The sequence below is a fragment of the Lepidochelys olivacea genome (genome assembly GCF_965140295.1).
Source record: "Lepidochelys olivacea isolate rLepOli2 genome assembly, chromosome: 10".
NCBI lineage: Eukaryota > Metazoa > Chordata > Testudines > Cheloniidae > Lepidochelys > Lepidochelys olivacea.
The window spans coordinates 7,500,902-7,519,757 of NC_140420.1; the positions used below are offsets into that span (position 1 = coordinate 7,500,902).

Consider the following 18,856-nt stretch of genomic DNA (forward strand, 5'->3'; position numbering starts at 1 on the left):
AGAGCCAGGTCAGTGAGCAGCCTCTGGCCCAGCGTGTTGAGATATATACCAGGCCTCATCCCCTGAGCTAAAGGGGTCGCCCCATGAGCCAGTAACAGTCTGTTATAGTTGCTGGGAGCCCAGCCAGCCCACCTGCTGCTAAAGCATGGCTGGGAAATGCCAACCCAGCTGCTGTCCCTGCAGCTTTACGGTTGCGAGCTCCAGCCCAGCATCAGATGCTGATGTCTGCAGGGGCTCGGGCAGGAGATCTGAGTTCTGGCCCGGCGGCCCAGGGTCTCACCTGATGGGCTCGGGGAGCCTGGCAGGCCGCTGGCACTGCTTAATGATGTTCTTAATGTGCTGCGTGGGCTCGGGGAAGTGCTGCGAGCTCAGCTTGGCCGGCCGCACCAGCTCGCCGGCCCGCAGCCTGGAGGCAGGAGCTGTCGTGGAGGGAGGAAGCAAGCGGGAGGCTGGGTTGAGAATCTCAGGGAGGGGGGGTAGGCTCCAGCACTGAAATCCTGCCCTGTCCCACCCCCCAGAAGGTGGGGAAAGGCTCCTGCTCTGGTTTGCAAGGCTCAGGCTATGATTGTGACTTCTGCCCAGCACCATGCATGAGCCCAGTGCCCCCTGGGCCGCCTCTCCCTGCTGGGCTTCTATCTCCCCCTTCGCAGGCCTTGGCCTTGGCTCTGGGGCGCCCTGCAGAGCAATCACAGGTGTCTGCACAGCTCTTTGCTCCCTTGAAGTGTTTGCCTGGGGCTTCAGCCAGAAGCTCTGCAAGCTCCTCTCACACCTCACGCTTTCCCCCGCCCCTGGCCTGCAGCCCTGTCAGTGCTTCCCGGGTCTGACTTGCTGTCCCCACCCCCGGCTAGTCACAACTTCCTTCCTTCTCTGCCCCTAAACCTGAGCGGGAGCACCTGTACCCATCCTGGGCTCCCCCTACCCGCCCTGCTGACGCCCCTCACTCCCCACCCACAGCCCTCCTCTCCGATGGCGGGTCATTTTCAAATAATAGCAGCAAACCACACCCATGGGAACTAGTCCTAAAGCCAGGCTCGCTTCAATGCTAAGGCAGGATTTGAACCCAGGTCTCCAAAGGCAAGCGCTGCCAGGTTGGCCCATGGTACCACTATGCACCTTGGCTTGGCGTCAGCGTCCCCTGACAGCTGCAAGCTCAGGGCTGTGCTCTCAGTGTCCCTGCGGGGGTGGAGGGGTGAGATCCCAACTCAAGACAGGTGTCTCCAGGGGAGGCTGTATTTGTGGCTGATCCCTTACCGGCTTTCTGCACGGAGGCTGCCGTCCTGGCAGGTGTCTGGCTCACAGCTGTCCTCTGGCCGGGGGAAGGAGAAGGAGTGCGTTACATCAGCAGGCTTTAATGGGATGGGTTTCTGAAGCTCCGCTCTAGGAATTATTTGGGGGAAGCGCTGTGCTAGGCAGGAGGCCAGGCCATGTGATTTCTTCTGGCTTTAGCATCCATGAAAACTGCCTTGGTGAGGGGCGGCCATGATGTGGCACGGCTGTCCAGCTGCTACAATGGCTTCTGTTTCAATAGGGTCCTTTCACCCCAAAGGATTCCAGAGCCCTTTAGACTGGACAGGGATCACTTCACCCCTCCCCCGCCCCCGCTCCTGAAATGCAGCTGCCTCTGGGGTGGGAGGGTGCCAAGCAGCCCAGTGCGCTGTAGAACAGGCGTGGAGGCAGAAAGGCAATTCTGGCCCAGGTTAGATGGTAAATGCCTCGTCTTTCCTTGTCTGCCCTGGGGTCTCTAACGTCCTCCCCGAGCAATGAGGGGCAGGGGAAGGGGGCGGTTAAGGCTCCATCATAACATTTCCACCATAAAAAGCTGCCTGGAGCGGAGTCATTATTACTAGCGTGGCCAGGTGGAATCTGGGCACCCACCAGGATCCAAGACCTCTGGGAGGCAGAGCACACTGGAGCCTTTCCCAGCGCGCAGCCCCACCACCCAACAGCTGGGGGCAGGAAACGAAAGGGGGCGCCTTCAGCGGAGAGCGCAGGGGGAGCTCAGGGAGCCGGCAGGGATCATCTATTGGAATCTGGCCAGGACTGGGGGCTGTGGACCCCTCAAGGGGCTTGAATTGTCACCACAGGTCAGGACCTCGCTTTTCTCTGTCCTCTAAGAACACTGCTAGCGCTAAGCTGGGGCCGTGGGGTCAGCGTTGATTCCAAAGGGAGAGTGACCCCCATGGCCACGCTGGGTCACTGGGGCCAGCGCCGACTCCCGCTCCCTGCGGCACAGGGTCCCCGAGTACCACACCACATCCCCATCACCTACCCCGCTCCCTGCGGCACCGGGTCCCCGAGTACCACACCACATCCCCATCACCTACCCCGCTCCCTGCAGCACAGGGTCCCCGAGTACCACACCACATCCCCATCACCTACCCCGCTCCCTGCGGCACCGGGTCCCCGAGTACCACACCACAGCCCCATCACCTACCCCGCTCCCTGCAGCACAGGGTCCCCGAGTACCACACCACATCCCCATCACCTACCCCGCTCCCTGCGGCACCGGGTCCCCGAGTACCATACCACAGCCCCATCACCTACCCCACTCCCTGCGGCACCGGGTCCCCGAGTACCACACCACATCCCCATCACCTACCCCGCTCCCTGCAGCACAGGGTCCCCGAGTACCATACCACGTCCCCATCACCTACCCCACTCCCTGCAGCACAGAGTCCCCGAGTACCACACCACATCCCCATCACCTACCCCGCTCCCTGCGGCACCGGGTCCCCGAGTACCACACCACGTCCCCATCACCTACCCCGCTCCCTGCAGCACAGGGTCCCCGAGTACCACACCACATCCCCATCACCTTCCCCGCTCCCTGCAGCACAGGGTCCCCGAGTACCACACCACGTCCCCATCACCTACCCCGCTCCCTGCGGCACCGGGTCCCCGAGTACCACACCACATCCCCATCACCTACCCCGCTCCCTGCAGCACAGGGTCCCCGAGTACCACACCACGTCCCCATCACCTACCCCGCTCCCTGCAGCACAGGGTCCCCGAGTACCACACCACATCCCCATCACCTACCCCGCTCCCTGCGGCACCGGGTCCCCGAGTACCACACCACGTCCCCATCACCTACCCCACTCCCTGCGGCACAGGGTCCCCGAGTACCACACCACATCCCCATCACCTACCCCGCTCCCTGCGGCACCGGGTCCCCGAGTACCACACCACAGCCCCATCACCTACCCCACTCCCTGCGGCACCGGGTCCCCGAGTACCACACCACATCCCCATCACCTACCCCGCTCCCTGCAGCACAGGGTCCCCAAGTACCATACCACGTCCCCATCACCTACCCCACTCCCTGCAGCACAGAGTCCCCGAGTACCACACCACATCCCCATCACCTACCCCGCTCCCTGCGGCACCGGGTCCCCGAGTACCACACCACGTCCCCATCACCTACCCCACTCCCTGCGGCACAGGGTCCCCGAGTACCACACCACATCCCCATCACCTACCCCGCTCCCTGCGGCACCGGGTCCCCGAGTACCACACCACATCCCCATCACCTACCCCGCTCCCTGCGGCACCGGGTCCCCGAGTACCACACCACATCCCCAACACCTACCCCGCTCCCTGCGGCACAGGATCCCCTAGCACCGCACTGGGGCCCGCGCCAACTCCCTGAGTCACCTACCCCGCTCCCTGCGGCACAGGGTTCCCTACGCAGCCAATTACTTTAGTTTATTAGTCATGGATTGGGTGTTGTGTGAGGTTAGGGCTATAGATTATAAAGCTGAGCAGTAGTCGGAAGGGATAAGTAGGCATTAGGTAGCTGAGTAAGCAGGGCTGAAACGCAAGGCCTACAGGCTGAGGCCTGTAAGATTGTAGCTTAGCCATACTAGGCCTTAGAGTTAAGAAACGCTGCCATAAGTCAGTGACCAGAGACTGACCCATACGTTTACGGGAGGAGAGGCGCCAAGGGACGGTATTGTGAGAAATTAGCCGTAAGATTCATTTTAAATCCCAACATGCTCCAGTGGTACATTTTTTCGAACACGGGCCATAACCGCCTTCTCCTAGCACCGCACGGGGGCCAGCACTGACTCGGTGCGGGGAGTCCGCCTCCCCCACGCCCTGGGGTTTCTATTTCTCTCTTCACCCCCAGGACACACCGCTCCAGGGAGGGTCCATAAAAGAGGACTAGGGCCATGCCAGCCTGTGAGAGAAGAATGAGATGGGAGAAACAATGACCCTGCCTGGGAGCCTGCCAGCCGTTGTCTGGCAGCACTCAGCTGTCCGGGAGGGCAGCCTCACACCTTCTCGGGGCTGAGCCGCCCCCCAGGGGGGACACGTGATCTGCCAGAAGATGCAGGGTCCCGTCCAGCCCTGTTCTACTCCTCACCGGGGCTGGTTTGGGCTCATTAGACCTCAGGGAAAGGCTATAAAAGGGGCCAGCACCCAGATGTAACATCCTAGAAAGTCAATCCCTTGCCTGCTCATCTTGACACCAACAGCGGAGAACAGGGATTTTAGGGCCAGGCGGTTCCCTTCTTGCTCTGAACGCGGGCTGGGGGCGTTCCCATCCCCCTCAGCAGGCGGCACAGCAGACGGACCCACCTGCAGCGACAGTGCGGCGCCGGGCGCCCTCGGCAGGGCTGGGGCTGGTGGCCTGGGAGGCGCTGGGGGAGGCTGTGCCATCCCCCCGCTGCTGCGGCAGAGCCACCCCCCGCCCGGTGACCTGACGAGCCTGCGCCGCCGAAACGAGGGAGCGGGTGTGAGCCCAGGCCGGACTCCGCCGCCTCCTCAGACACCCCCTCGCTCATCCCAGGTGCTCCCCACAGGGCAGGACAGAGATGTGAAGCAGGCCACCTTCCTCCAAGGCTGCTCCAAATCGCCAGCCACATCCCACTTGGGGTGGGCGGGGAGTGTCAAAACCCTGACATCCTCGTGGCCTGTCAGCTCCATCGCCCCTTGGTGCCTGGGGCCTCTGCCTGCCCCAGCCACTGTCCCGGGCAGGGATTTTGCACATTTTGAACTAAGGCCCTGGAATCGGCAAGGAAAAAGCCACATAGCTCCTGCAGTACTGACATGCGTGTGCTTCAACCTCAGTGCCGCCCCCTACCGTGCCCCCCAAGTCCCCTGGCCCCACTGACCCGGAGCAGGGCCTGCTGCTTGATGTGGTCATGCTGCAGCACCAAGCTGGGCTCCTGCAAACCTGCAAATGCAAAGAGGAGGGAGCTGGGATGAAACCAGAGCAGGAAGGCTGGCGGGGAGAGCTGCCGGCTGGGCGTGCGCCAAGAAGGGGGCAGTCCAGCAAACAGAGGAGCCTGGCAGTGCGCGCACAGCCTGGTTGGGGCTCAGATACCACAGTGATGGGCGTAGGGCATGGACCTGGAGAGGACAGAGTGGCTGGGAAAGCAGGGGCAAGGTGCACAGCCCAGGGACAGGGGAGTGCCATGCATTGCTGACCCCTCCAGACCGTGGCTTCAAAGGGAGCCCTCTCCACCCTTCCTTGGCTGAAGGCCCCATGCTGGTTCGCAGCGCTGCTACCCCCTACCAGCCCGGGCTGGATCCTGTCTGTACCGTGTACGGCTCGCTAACGGCCCATCCAACCGACCATCCTGGGTGCAGCAATATGGGCATGTTGCTCCCCGAGGCGCCTGCGTTCCGGGCACCACCCTGCTTCGTGGGAGAGATACGGGAATGCCCTTGGCTGGCGGGCTGAGATCTCCACCTGCCCTGCTGAAGCCCCCACATTACTCCAGTCCCAGCCTTCAGCCAATCACCTCAAAGCTGGGGGTGGAGTGGGGAGGTGGGTGGTGAAGACTCATTTCAAGCCTCAGGAGGGGAAGGCCCCATGGTCACTGAGCCAGCCAGCCCCACTGAAATCAGGTGGGACGGAAGGGGCTAGACCATCCCAGGTCCTAGTGATTTCAACTTTCCTGAGGAAATCTGGCCCTAGCGCACCCCTATAGCTTCTGTCGGGGCTGTAGCCTCCCCTGGGATGTGTTCAGAGTCCCCTGAGACACCCACCCCTCTGCTCACAGGCACAGGGCAAGCAGTCACCGTGCAGCTCCTTCTGGCCACAGATCTCACCCAGCCACACACCTGACCTCCCCCTTCCCAGCTGAGGAAGGAGTCTGTGTGGCCTAGTGGATAGGACACCAGACTGAGACTTAGACCTGGGTTCAAGTCCTGGCTCTGCTCTGCTACTGCTTTGCTGAGTGACCTTGGGTGAGTCACTTCCCCTCCCATGCCTCAGTTTCCCCATCTGTATAATGGGGACAGTGATCCTGCCCTCCTGTGTAAAGCAACTTGAGATCGTTGGAGGAAAAGCGCTAGGCATTAGCTAGGTATTATGATTATTATGATCATCATCACCATTGTGCAGATGGGGAAACTGAGGCCCAAAGCAGGGCAGTGACTTGCCTAAGGTCACCCAGCAGGCCAGTGGCAGAGCTGGGAATAGAGCCCAGGAGCCCTGCCCCCTGCAGAGTCCTGCTCTGGCAGGCATTGCCCTATGCAAGGCCAGGAGGCTCTGCCCACACTCACCGGTTTGCTGGGTCATCTCCATGGGTGCTCTGGCACCGCCTTGGTCCACACTGCTGCTCCCACCTCCTACCCGGCCTCCTCCTTTCATCTTCCGGGAGACAGCAGCTGGCTTCTCCAAGTCCTGGCACGGGAGAGGGGCGGGAATGAAGCAAACAAAGGTTCGAGTGTGGCAGGGGCGGGAGCCTCGGTGGCAGGCTGGAAAGTGATCCTAGCCACGTCAGACGAGCGCCAGGGAACATCCAGGCCAGGGAGATTGAGTGACAGCTCCTTCCCCGCTAACGCTTCACTCGCAATGGACAGGTAGGGAACCGAAAGCGTCCACGGCTTTGGGGTCGTTGTAACAACGGAGGTTTCATGCCTCCTAGTTTCTCCCAGGGTAACTCGTCCCCACGCCCCCATTCGGGGAGCCCACCTAATGCTTCTGCCTAGATGAGGGTGTTGGCCCCAGCCAGCCCTCCCAACCTCAATGTAACTGATCCCCTTCCCGGGGCCTGCCACCTGGCACAGTACAAGAGACAAGAATAAACTCCAGTAACACAATAGCGGGTGACGTTTATACAGCACCTTTCACGCCACTCCCAAAGGGCCACCCCTGCTATAGAAAGGCAGCCACCTCTGGGGTGGGAAGGGAAATGGGAGAACAGAGGCCACCCAGCTCTGAGTCTCACCAAAATGCCGTGGGATTGTAGGGGCCCACACAGGTGCTTAGGTCCCAGAGACTTAAAGCCGAAGTGCTTCCAACCTGGTGCTTACGCCATTCAGCAGTGACAGCAGATTAAGCCCGACGGCCTTGCTGACACTGGGGCAGGGGGCCTGGCTAGCAAACACAGAATCTAGCCCCAAAGAGTTTTCTGCTGTGGTTCGTTCCCTTCTTAGACCCAAGCTCCTAAGGGTCCCGGGCGGAAACTCCTGCAGTTAAGACAGGGACTCCCTTGATCTGTCTATGGGCATGGACCTTTCCCCATTTCCCTAACAGCTGAGCCCCTCACAGTCCTTAATGACACCCCCGTGAAGTAGGGCAGGGCTCCCAAGCCCCAGCCATCCTTCCTCTCATTCCCAACAGGGAACTGTCCTTACCCCATTCCCATAGGACAGGACCGGGTCAAACAGACTGTCCAGGTAACGATCCAACCCCTTGTGTGTTCGAGGTTCGCTGACGGTGTCGGAATCTGCTGGCGGGGTCACAACAGGCAGAAGAAGAGTGAGCCGAAGAGGAAGGTGTTGGCTGACTAGTGCCTACTGCTTCCAAATGCCTCCCAGGCTCACGGGCCTCCGGAGTTAACGGCCCATAACCGTGAAACTCCCTGCACTCCGGAGTCTATAGCCAGGTAATTCCATGGCCACGGTGACATTAACATCTCTGCAGGCTAAAGCAGGGGTGACCAAATCTCATGCTTCAGGGCATCGGGTCAGGAGGGCCCTCAAACCCCCCTCCCCCACAGAGACCAGGAGTGGTCAGGTGCATTATGGGAAGGGTTGCCTTTTTTCTAAAGCCCCAGGCCAAGATGATTTTGAGCTGGATCCTGAAGTGAATGGGAGTTATGCTGCTTTGTCCGTGGAAAGACGGGCCCAGTCTTGGGGGAGAAGGCTGCAGGAAGGACAGTTTGACTCTTACCGCGACTGTAATATCCATCTGAGTCAGGGGTGTTTGGAGGTGGCACAGTGGGGGCCTTCGTCAGTGGGGGAGGAGGGACTTCCTCATCCGAATCTAAGCCCTGTCCGAAAACTCTACAGAGAAAAGGGGGGAGAGGCATAAAGAGGAAACAGCTGTTTAATCTCCACCCCTCATTGCTTTCTCTTTATCCGCTGGAGACTCCAGGCTGCTGCTGGCATCGTCACTGCGGGAGACGCGCTGAGGTGGAGACCCTGCATGCAGCCGGCTCTGAGGCAGGGCTCGGCTGAGGGCCTGGCAATGGGCTCCCATCCCATCCTGCCCAAACGCTCCTGCCAGCAGCTGATCTCACAGGATTTCTGCCCTTCTGGACACGTAAGGTCAAAGCGAGCCAGTGGCCCTGGTGGGATTAGAGCCCAGCTGTTTCCTGGCTCCCAGTCCTATACTCCGCTCCCTCCAGAGGCCACACCTCCCTCCAGAGGCCACACCCCCACTTCTGGCCACGCCTCCTTCCGATGGCCACACCTCACGCCTCTCAGAAAGCGTTTGCAGTGCCTGCAGTGGCATGTATGCTGCACTCGATGCAGCTGAATGATCGGGAGCTTCAAAGGGGCCCAGCGCTCTGGTAGCTGGCCCTTGAAAAGCAGGGCTGCTGGGAAGGGTGTCCAGATGCTCCAAGCGGCTCTGGAAAAGGTCTGCACGTCGGGGATCTGGGGTTCTGACCCCCCTTACCCCTGCAGCCGCTGTGAGCTCATGGGACTCCGGGCCCAGCCGGGCTCTCCCCGTCAGGCTACACCGCATCCCCGGGATACCTACCCACTGGCAGTGCCGCTGCCCTTGTCCACCCCCTCTGAAGCGACGATGAAATGGGATTTCTGCTTGGGGAAGCCCCTGGGCAGCTCCAGGTCGGAAATGAGGTCCAGGATGTAATCGTGGCCAGCCAGCTCGGCCCACTGGGCGCCATCCTTCATGGAGACGGACCAGCCCCTCCAGCCCTCCGTCAGCCCCCTGCAGGCAAAGCACAGCCTCTGAGCCAGGAGAGCGCACCCCTGTGGGGGGACACAGCACGGAGGCAGAGCAGGCCCAGGGAAGGCCTTTGTGGGGTGAGCCCTGCCTGCTCAACCCCGCCACTAGGCCAGGCCCTGGCCCTCCATGCATCGAGACCCAGCAGCAGCTGCTGTGATATTCGCCCCCCAAGACGCACCCACAGCTGCCGAAATAGAAGTAGGGCCCACCAGCTCCACAGCCAGCAGTTGCTGCGATAGCCCACGGCCCTGCTTGGGAAGGGCTCACTGCTTTACTCCAGAGGGGCTGCGTATGGCTAGAGATGGGGCCTGAACCAGCTCCCTCGCTCCCCAGATCCAAATGCACCCTGCCCATTGGGAATCTGGATCCAAATTGTGTAGCATTAGCTAGTCACTGCTTCCTACATGACTAGAGAGCCCCAGCCTAGCCGGCTTTGCCTAGTGCAGTGTGGGCCAAGGGCTTCCACAGTCCCTGTGGGACACGGAGCAGACAGATCCATGGGGCAGGTGCCATCCCCCGCAGGGCCAAAACCTCCCTACCTGTGCTTCAGCACGTCGCCTGCCAGCTCCTCCCCTGTGCTCCAGGAACGGATGGGGCAGGAGAAGTGGCCACCTGAGAAGTTAAGAGCAGATGGTCAAATTGCTGCATTACTGAGCAGCCGAACCCCAGCCCCAACCCCCGCACCCCCAGCACCTGGAGTCTGTTTGGGTATGTGGGGCAGTGAGCACGCACTGGCAAAACTGCCCCCAGGGCTGGGGAGAGAAAGAAGGGCCCAGGGAAGGGATGGAAACAGAGGATTGTTAAGGCTAAATGAGGGCTGCAGTGCACCCAAATGTTGGGCTCCCGCAAATTACTGCACCCCCACTCCCTCACCTCCCATCCCATTTTCCCTTGCACATCGCTTCCCAGGCTGCGGTCTGCCTCTCAGTCCTGATCGACCCTGCAAGTGCAACGGCCCAGCCCAAACCTCCCTGCTTCCCCCACGCCCCCTCTCACCCTGGGGCCGGTTCCCCAAGATCCTGGCATTATCTGCCCCCAAGAGCCTAGACTCTGGGCCACATTCTGCCTTCACTAATCCCCGTGAGTCCCCACTGAGTCATGGGGGTGTGCGCAGGGTGCCAGTCAGGCTCACCAGCGTCTGGCCCACCAGGGCAGTGGCATCACCTCTCCCTGTAGCCGCCCTCAATCTCCCTCACCCCATGTGCTGAGTCTTGACCAAGGCCCCTGGGTTCGTCCCACAGGCCCCTCACCGTTGAAGCAGTAGACGTCCAAGGCCATGCTTGCTCTCTGCCTGTTGGCCGTCCACTCGAGCAGCGATGGCGGGTAGGCCCGGGCCATCTCGGGGCCAAGCTGGGACCGCAGCATGGCCTGCATCAGCTTGTGCTGGCACACCGGCTTGTAGCCATCAAAGGCGTAGTCGGAAACAAACCTACACAGGAAGGACGGACGCCATGGGAGGGGGCTGGGCCAGCAGAGTAATGGGGGCTGGGAGGAGGCTGGGCCAGCAGGACATGCATCTGCACAACGGAGCAGGACACAACCTCCTTTGACTTTCACTGACTCGCGCTCTCCAGGCAATGCCACGGGCCACCTGGAAGCCAGGATGGAGCCGCGAGGCAGGGGCATGTCTCCGGTTGTGCACCCAACAGCCCCAACCTTTCCAGGTGCTGATGCAATACCCTGCGCTTCGTGTGCGTGCTGATGTCTCCCCCTAGAGGTCAGCTCAGGGATTACAATAGCCTACTGCTGCCGTACAGCAAAAGGAGTTCCTGCTTTAGCTCAAGGGGTACAAGCCAGAGGTTTTTGGGGCAGAAGGTTGCAGGTTTGAGCCCTGCGGAGGAGCTGTATGTGAGGATGCCCTTGATTCCCATAGGGTTCGCTGGCAGCTAAGGGGGCTTGAAGGAGCCCAGGATTGGGACCATCAGAGGGATGTGATTGGCCTGATTTAAGAAGTGCTGGGAACCCCTACCTCTAGCTGAAGCCCATGGGAGCTAGAGGGTTTAGCCCTGTCCCCTGGGCTCCCTCACAGCCTTGCCCCAGCCCCAGTGCTCACTTGAGCAGGTGTTTTTCCAGGCTGGTGGAGGGGGCAAAGCCACTGAGGCAGGCGGCCAGGAGGAGCCAGCCCCGCTCCTCGTTGTTGATGTTGGTGTTCCGCCACACCTGGTTGGCGATCTGAGCCAGGATCTCGTCCCGCAGGCCCGGTGCCGAAAGCCCCTTCTGAACGATGTAGTTCCCAAACAGGTTCTCCTGGGTGCCACCAAGGTGTGGGTCGCCCATGAAGCGCAGAATCTACCGCCGAGAGAGAGTCCAGGAGATATGGGATACTGAGCAATGGTCAGAAATCTCTCCTTCCCTTCCCGCAACACAGACAGGCCTCCCCCCTCTTTCCAGGGGTGCCCCCAGAAATCTTTCTCCTCGGAGGCATCATCAATCTCCACAGAGCCATCCACGCTGCAGCTGCTGGTCCCAGTGACACACCCAGCCCTTGCCTTTGTGCCCACCTGGTGCAGTGTCACCCCCCGTCCCTGAGAGGGGACAGGGCTGGCAGGCCCCTGGGCAGAGCACTGGTCCAGGAGCTGGCCCCACTGGCCAGGGGGGCGGAAGAGCAGCGCTGGCTGCCCCACTGCCCAGGGTGCCCCACTCAGGTTTGGCCCCAGACCCCTCCATCGTGACGGGGCGCTGCAAGGCCAAACCCGAGTGGGCAGTGTGGTGGCCATGCTGCTGCTCCTCGCCCCTGCCAAAGGTAGGCCGCATCTGCTCCCGCTCCTCCCCTTCCTCAGGGTCTCCTCCCCAGCACGGTATCCCAGGCAGAATGACGTGCAAGTGCCGTAACTGTTGTTGCAGCAGGAAGGAAGAAGACAAGACCCTCTCCTGCTGAAGAGCTCCCTGTCCCAGCCCCACCACCCTGGGCTCTGAGTGGGCTGGGACAGGGAGCCCCTTTAGAGATGGGGGGTGAAGATCTTTAGCATCACCTGTCGTGGGTGCTGGGCTGGCGCTGGGGAAGCCATGAGGTCCCATGGCAATGCTGTGAACTCCTGGTGGTCTTGTTCCCTCCATCCCTGCTGAAAGGCCCCTCTGAGCATGTGCCTATGGCCAGGTCAGCAGAGTCAGGCCAGGGATCAGGGGCTGGAGGCAGGACATGAGGGGGCATCCCAGGCCTCCAGCTCAAACTGATTTATGGACTTATGCCCATTGGCCATGAATTCTCCTACTCCTTGGATGGATGGAGCCTTGCTCCCTTTCCTCTGCAATTCCCAGACTGCAAGCAGACGCTCTGGACAAACCAGAGGCCTTGGGGACGAGGCCAGGAGACGCTGTGAACGCCGACCTACCAGCTTGAACAGACTGAGCGCTTCTTGCACGAGCTCCTCCTCCAGCTGGGTCAGAGGGGATGCCAGTGGCACGGAGAGCATCCCAAACAATGGCTCCTGCGGGGCAATAGAGGACAGGCGCATTGAACTCGGCTGCAGGGATGTGGCAAAGCTCAGACTATGGGCAGCCATGAAGGCCAACAACAGGCCAGGTCCGTTGAAAGGTCCTGGCTGGAACGATCATTGGTGACTCAAGGAACATTACAAAATCCCCCAGCACCGAGCTTCCAATCCCGGCGTGTTCAGCTGGGAAGTGAGGGAGGTAGGCCAGCGGTAGGCCAGCATCCAGCTCGAGAAATACAGAACGGTCTGTCAGACAGTGGCATTGCACGTGTGCACACCACTTCCACGAGACAGGCACAGGCCAAATGCCGAGCCAGGGGCCGTATTCTGCTCTCACACACGGAGTGATTCCATCACTCCAGGAGCAGAGTGGAGAGCAGGACCCGGCCCCTGTCACCAGCAGACGCTGTGCACAATCTCCTGGGAAGAGAAACGCGTGAGTGAGGATTTGAATGAGATGACGACAAGATCTTCTGGACAAAAATGCGAACATCTGCCTGTGGATTGTGGCATCCTGCTGCATGCATGAGACCCGAATGACGTGACGGACTAGAATAAAGCTGGCTAGGATCCCGGTCTGGGCTGAGTGAAACCCAGAAGGCACATGGCACACACAGGTCAGGGACGTTGATTCAGTGATCAAAGGGGAGCCAGGATCCCAGAGAAGCGTACTTCCTTTCTCCAATCGTCTCATTTTCTCTCAAAAGAGTCCCTTTAAACTCAGGCCCATTCATAGATGCTACAATCTGCCTGGAGGCACCCCTTGCATCCAAGCCTCAGCATCCTCCGTGCTCATTTACCTGGTGCTCAGCATGTCACAGGATCAGGCCCCTCCTAACTTCCCTGGGAAGTCAGTAAGCACCATTGGCCCCGTTTTGCAGATGGGGAAAGTGCGGGTAAGTAACTTGCCCAAGGTCATTCGGCGAGTCAGTGGCAGAGGCGGGAAGAGACTCCAGCAGTCCTGACTCCCAGGCCCCTGCTGTAATCACTTAACACTACCTCCCAGAGCTGGAGGAGAGCCCTGAAGTTTTAACTCCCAGCACGCTCTCTAACTCCCAGAGACAGGAATAGAACCCAGGGGTCCTGGCTTCCGGTCCCAGCTAACTATTGAGCATCACTCCCTCCTTATACTGCCCGTTCTTTAGAGGGCACGGAGTGGCTCAGGGGGCTGCTCAGTGTCTCCCTTACCTGGAAGTGGACCCACACATACTTGGCCATTGGGTAGTTGTTGATGTCGAGCGGCAGGGTGAGCTGGGAGTTCGTTTGCAGTTTGGGCGAAGGGACCGGAACGACGCACTGAGCATTCATCGGCTTGTGAGCTGGGGCAGAACAGAGGCACCAGGAGTCAGTGGGGTGGGGAGGTGGAGGGGCTCCAGCCCCTGCCACTGGCTTATGGAATAAAGGTGGGCAACAAACAGAAGCTCCCTGGGGGGTGTCAGCCCTGGATCCTTTGGCTCCAGGGCAGGTCAGAATCAAACCCGTGTTGGTGCAGCCAGGAGGCTGGGTTGAGCTCCTTCTTGGGGCGGGGCAGAGACAGCGCTCACTGACTCTCTCTGGAGACTCCTAGACCAACGTGGCCCAGCTAAACCGAACAGTATTCCAGGGGAAACTGAGGCCCAGAGGCCAATGACAGAACTGGGAATATAACCCAGGCATCCTGAACCCTGTCCCTTGCTCTAACCACTAGACAGCTCTGCCTAGAATCGAGTCTGTTTGGACCCCTGCTGCCTCCTCTCTGGGAAGGGGTCGCTCTAGTCTCTGTTTAGACGGAAGCTTGGTGCAATGTTGCTGACTTGGTTGTGATAACAGTTTCCATCTCTAGCCGGCCTTTCTCCCTGAGGGTCCCAAGGCATTTAACAGGCTGGGGGACAGGTCCTTTTTCTTCAGTGCACCCTCGTGACTCCCATGGCGTACTAGGGGTGCAGTAGTTGGCTAGAATTTGACCCCCCTACATTTAGGGAGTTCCTCACCTATCACTGCAGGGCAACCACCTCTGGGGTGAAGTCTGGCATCTGAGCTGCACATAAGCAGGCAGATGTTTAGCAGGGCAGTCTTCGGTGAACACCCCATGGGATCGTCCACAGGGACAGTAGGACGGTGCTGGTGAAGCTGACTTTGCTAGTGGCCTGGATCGCCACTGGACCATTCCCAGCTGCTCCGACCCAGCCCTCTGTGGGAAATGAGCGCTTACCTGCTGCCAGCTCCAGCAGCCCTGCCAGCTCAGCGGGGACTTCCAGGTGCGTTACATCCACCACCTCCCTCTTGGTCAGCTCCTGAGAGCAGAGCACAGAGACACCCGTCACCGTCCACGCTCTCCTCCGGTGCTGAGCTGGATGATCTAACAGGCTCCCCCCGCTCCCATCACCTCTCTGGGTCCAATCCCCTGTGCGGGGGGAGCCCAGGCTGGGCTCCCAGAACCCGGCCGCAGCAGGACCCACAGACGGAGAGACCGCCACCTGCTTCGCTCCGCAGGGCCCTGAGCCCTTCGACCATCCCCGCCAGGTATCGGGAGGAGGCCGAGTCCAGCTGACGCGGGCAACAGCAGAACGTGACCCAGAACTGCTCCAGTGGGCAGCTACCGTAAGCCCACCCCCAGCCCAGGCACACCTCACCCACCGCAGAGCCCGGGGGGGGGGACACACGCACACTCTGAGGGGCAGTGGCATGCACTCCCCACCCCGCCGACGTCCAAGGTGTGCCCTCTACCCGCATCAGCATGCAGGCGCAAACATCCTTCCCGCCCACGCACCCGTGCACTCGCACACCTGTCCCTGCCCGTGCTACACACACACGACACACGTACACGCACCAGCATGCTTGCACGTGAGGCCACCGGGCGGTACCTGCTCAGCCGCCTTCTGCTCCTCCTCCGCCCGCCTGCGAGCCTCCTCCTTCCTCTGAAAGCAGAGCACATTGGCACGTGGAGAGCAGCCGCGACACACACCTGGCCGGCTGCTGTGCGAATGGCTCCGGGTGCCTGGGCCGGGTCACTTGCCCGCTAGGAATCTGGCCGGGATGGGAGGGGCGCGGGAGGGTGATGCGGGAATGAAGCCAAACCAGCAGGATCAGAGTTCTGTACGGCGAGGTACAGCAGGCTGGGCTGGTGGCTGGACAGCGCATGGACACGCAAGACCTGGAGGGGCTCCCCTGTTGCCAGCACCCCCCTCAGCACAGCTGTGGGGGGAGCCCAGCGCTGGGATAGCAGGGGGCTGCAGGTTGTATTGGGGGGTATCAGCAGAGCTGGGAACGGGAAGGGTGCCCAGCCCTTGCCTGCACCATGCCTGGCTCTATCCTCTCCCTGTCCTGAGCGCTGGAAGAAAGGCAGCAGGAGACCAGCCCCGGGGCCCATCAGTATCAGAAGACAGCCCAGTGCCCACGCCCAGGCAGGCACTGGGAGTGGGCACCAGGATCCCTCCTGCACATGCAGAGAGGCTGCGCCTGGCTCCCCTGCGCTCGTCCCTGTCACCCGGCTAGGCTGGGCCGGACGCTCTGGCTGGTTACTCACCGTGTCCTTGCCACCCAGCTGGAACCAGACACTCTTCATGGGCCCCGACTGGCTCCTGGGGGCACAGCTGCCGTGCCTGGGGCAGGGGACGTGCTCATCCCTGAACAGCTGGCCGGGGCGGGACTCGCTGCTTTGAGGCTGCTCTGTTTGTTTGCCTACAGAGCTGGCGAAGTCAAGGCTTAACCCTTCCTCCTGTGCCGGCACGCGGGTGCCTGGCCCAGATCTCCCACCCCCAGCACAGCAGCCAGAGAGTCTCTGCTCTGAACTGGGAGCACTGGGGGCCAGATGGTGAGGAGCGAGCCATGGGCAGGGCTGGGCATTAGCACAGGCAAGGCAAGTGGCTACTGGGGGCTCCTCACCCTGGGGGAGCGTCTCATACGCTCTGCAGCTCCCCGCCCTCCATCTTTCCCTTAGGCAGGGGGGTCACGCACGGCTGGATCTGCACCCCCACTGCAGGCTATCCATAGCTTCCCGAGTCCCCAGCCAGCAGGGGAACACCCTCCCCCCCAGCCAGCATCACGGGTAAGATCAGATGCCACTGACAGCGGACCAGGAGCATACAAGATGCTCTCACTTCCAGCAGCTCAGCAGCTGGCTCTGGCCCAGAGGATCCTGCCCTGGCCCACGGCACTGGCTGGAGTCCAAAACCTGAATGCCATTCCCTCTGCAATCACACATCTCTCCAGGGGCTTCTGGGCACGTGCCAGCATTGGGATCTCACTCCCATGTGACAGCCAGTCAACACCCCTGTGCTGGTGGGGCAGGGAGCAGACACACTTTCAAAGACTCCAGTCAGGTTTCGATGAATTCCGTCAATGTCGGTGTCTCCTACACGTCTGGTCAGAGTCACACCCCTGTCGCTGGCCCTGTGCAAAGCGGCTGTCACTAACACCAGCCCCGTGTGGCACAGGCCCATAGCAGCCAGATGGTTTGACTGCACCACCCCCACAGCGCAGGAGCCAGGACAGGGGATGGATCATTTGATAAATTGCCCTGTTCTCTTCACTCCCCCGGGGGCATCTGGCGCCAGCCACCATGAGAAGACAGGATCCGGGTCCAGACGGACCATTGGTCTGACCCAGCCTGGCTGTTCTTACGTCCTCACTTCTGCCTGAGCGACTGGTAATGACACCCCTACCCCTAAATACACTCTGGATTTTCTGGGTGAATTTGGTGCTACAGCAAAAGCTAGAGACAAGGACAGACAGTGCAAGCTTCTGCCAGTGCCCCTCAATCCCGACCTGCTATTCCACCCCTGAGCCCCCCACAGTTCTGCTGTTGCCCCTTAGTCCTGACCGACGGAGCTCCCTGAGATACAGGCCCGTGGCACATCGCATGACCCCCTTCCCTCCCATCGCCCCCCCGGGCCATTCCGCCGCGCCAGCCGCTTGCTCTCACCTTGAGGTACCTCCTGCGATTCACGTACATGTGCACCAGGGACCTGAACTTGATCAGACTCTTCCTCAGCCTCTTGTACCTCTGCCTGCAGGGGACAGCAACCCCGTGGTTAGTGGAGGAGGTGGAAGTCTCTACGCCGGGCCCCGTACCCAGATCCCAGCCCAGGGGGAAGGCCCCTGGCACTGCCCAAATAACAGGAACAAATAGCTCAGCTTCGGGAAGGTGGGAAGTCATGCACAGGGAAGGGACTCTGGGCTCTGCCTGACCAGCACTGGCCATAGGTGCGTGACACCAGAGTGCTCCTATGGCACCGAATCAGCCTGTCCCCCGTTTGCTGCCGGATGCTCCCAGTCCAGCTCCCCGTCCTCCCCTCCGCAACTTCTAGCTGGAATGGTTAGGGAGAGAACAGAGATTTTCAGCCCATCCTCCAATGACAGTCGGCAGCACGGCTCGCTTGCAGGTGCCCCGCTGGTTTGGACTCTACCCAAGGATTCTACATACATGTAACACGGAAGCTGGGGGCCCGAGCCAAACCCCACTGATGTTGATGGGAATCTTGCCAATGGCCTTTGGATCAGGTCCTTTGGGGGGCGGGGGTTGCCGTGGGGTGAAAGGTCGTGCCTGCTCCATAGGCCTTGACACCAGTGCAGTGGGGGCAGATTCTCCCCCCCTCTCCCCCCCCCCGTGTTTCGAACATGTCTCTAATAGTCTATGCTCCGCCCATTGAAACGGTTTGGTTTTGCCTGGATCCCGCCTGATCCCAAAGCTCAGCGCAGGGCCACTCGAAACTCAGCCCAGGGGCGCCCCGAAGGGCTTGGGGCCTTGGTGTGGGCTTTGGTCCCCCAGTAGCTCGTCCCCGCGGCCCTTCCCAAGCAGGAGAGTGAGAGGCTGGCTGGGCCTCTGCGCGGCAGGGCAGAGCGGCACCCCGGCGGTGCCCCACCCCCCAGCACCTGGCCAAGTAGCCCCGGGACTGGCTTTGGAGGAGGATGATCTTGCGGCGCAGTGAGCGGAAGCGTCTCTTGATGAAGAAGGTGCGGGCACAACGCTGCAGGGTGAGCGCTGCCAGGTGCAGGGCACGGTCCCGCTTGCTCTCCAGCAGCTGGTACAGGTGTTCCTTCATGAACAGCTGGCAGCAGGGAGAGAGAGAAAAGGCATCAGCACCCACCCCTGCGGGGGGCAGCTTCTGACCTGCTCACCCAACAGACACCAGCCAGGCTGGGGCCTGCTCCTGCTTCTGCCCCAGGCTCCAGCCACTCCCACTGACCTCCATGGGACCTCTGCTCCCAGTGCCAGGGGCCTGGCCCAGCGCTTGTGGGAGGGAATGGAAAGACTCTTCTTGATTTCAGTGGGGTCTGGGGCAGGCTC

The 18,856-nt window shown here is 61.0% G+C and overlaps 1 protein-coding gene across 1 annotated transcript in view; it reads right to left on the reverse strand.

The window, feature by feature from the left end:
• MYO15A (myosin XVA) overlaps positions 1–18,856 on the reverse strand; it is a 79,353-nt gene that overhangs the window by 37,330 nt on the left and 23,167 nt on the right. Inside the window, exons 21-36 of the mRNA XM_084641370.1 lie at positions 18,442–18,617; positions 17,492–17,576; positions 15,432–15,485; positions 14,780–14,861; positions 13,777–13,907; positions 12,487–12,582; positions 11,208–11,443; positions 10,405–10,583; positions 9,694–9,766; positions 8,945–9,136; positions 8,132–8,244; positions 7,594–7,688; positions 6,517–6,637; positions 5,118–5,179; positions 1,252–1,306; positions 281–419 (exon numbers count right to left, since the gene is read on the reverse strand). Of these exons, the coding sequence (XP_084497496.1) occupies positions 281–419; positions 1,252–1,306; positions 5,118–5,179; positions 6,517–6,637; positions 7,594–7,688; positions 8,132–8,244; positions 8,945–9,136; positions 9,694–9,766; positions 10,405–10,583; positions 11,208–11,443; positions 12,487–12,582; positions 13,777–13,907; positions 14,780–14,861; positions 15,432–15,485; positions 17,492–17,576; positions 18,442–18,617 (1,889 nt within the window). The remainder of the gene's footprint in view (positions 1–280; positions 420–1,251; positions 1,307–5,117; positions 5,180–6,516; positions 6,638–7,593; positions 7,689–8,131; positions 8,245–8,944; positions 9,137–9,693; positions 9,767–10,404; positions 10,584–11,207; positions 11,444–12,486; positions 12,583–13,776; positions 13,908–14,779; positions 14,862–15,431; positions 15,486–17,491; positions 17,577–18,441; positions 18,618–18,856) is intronic.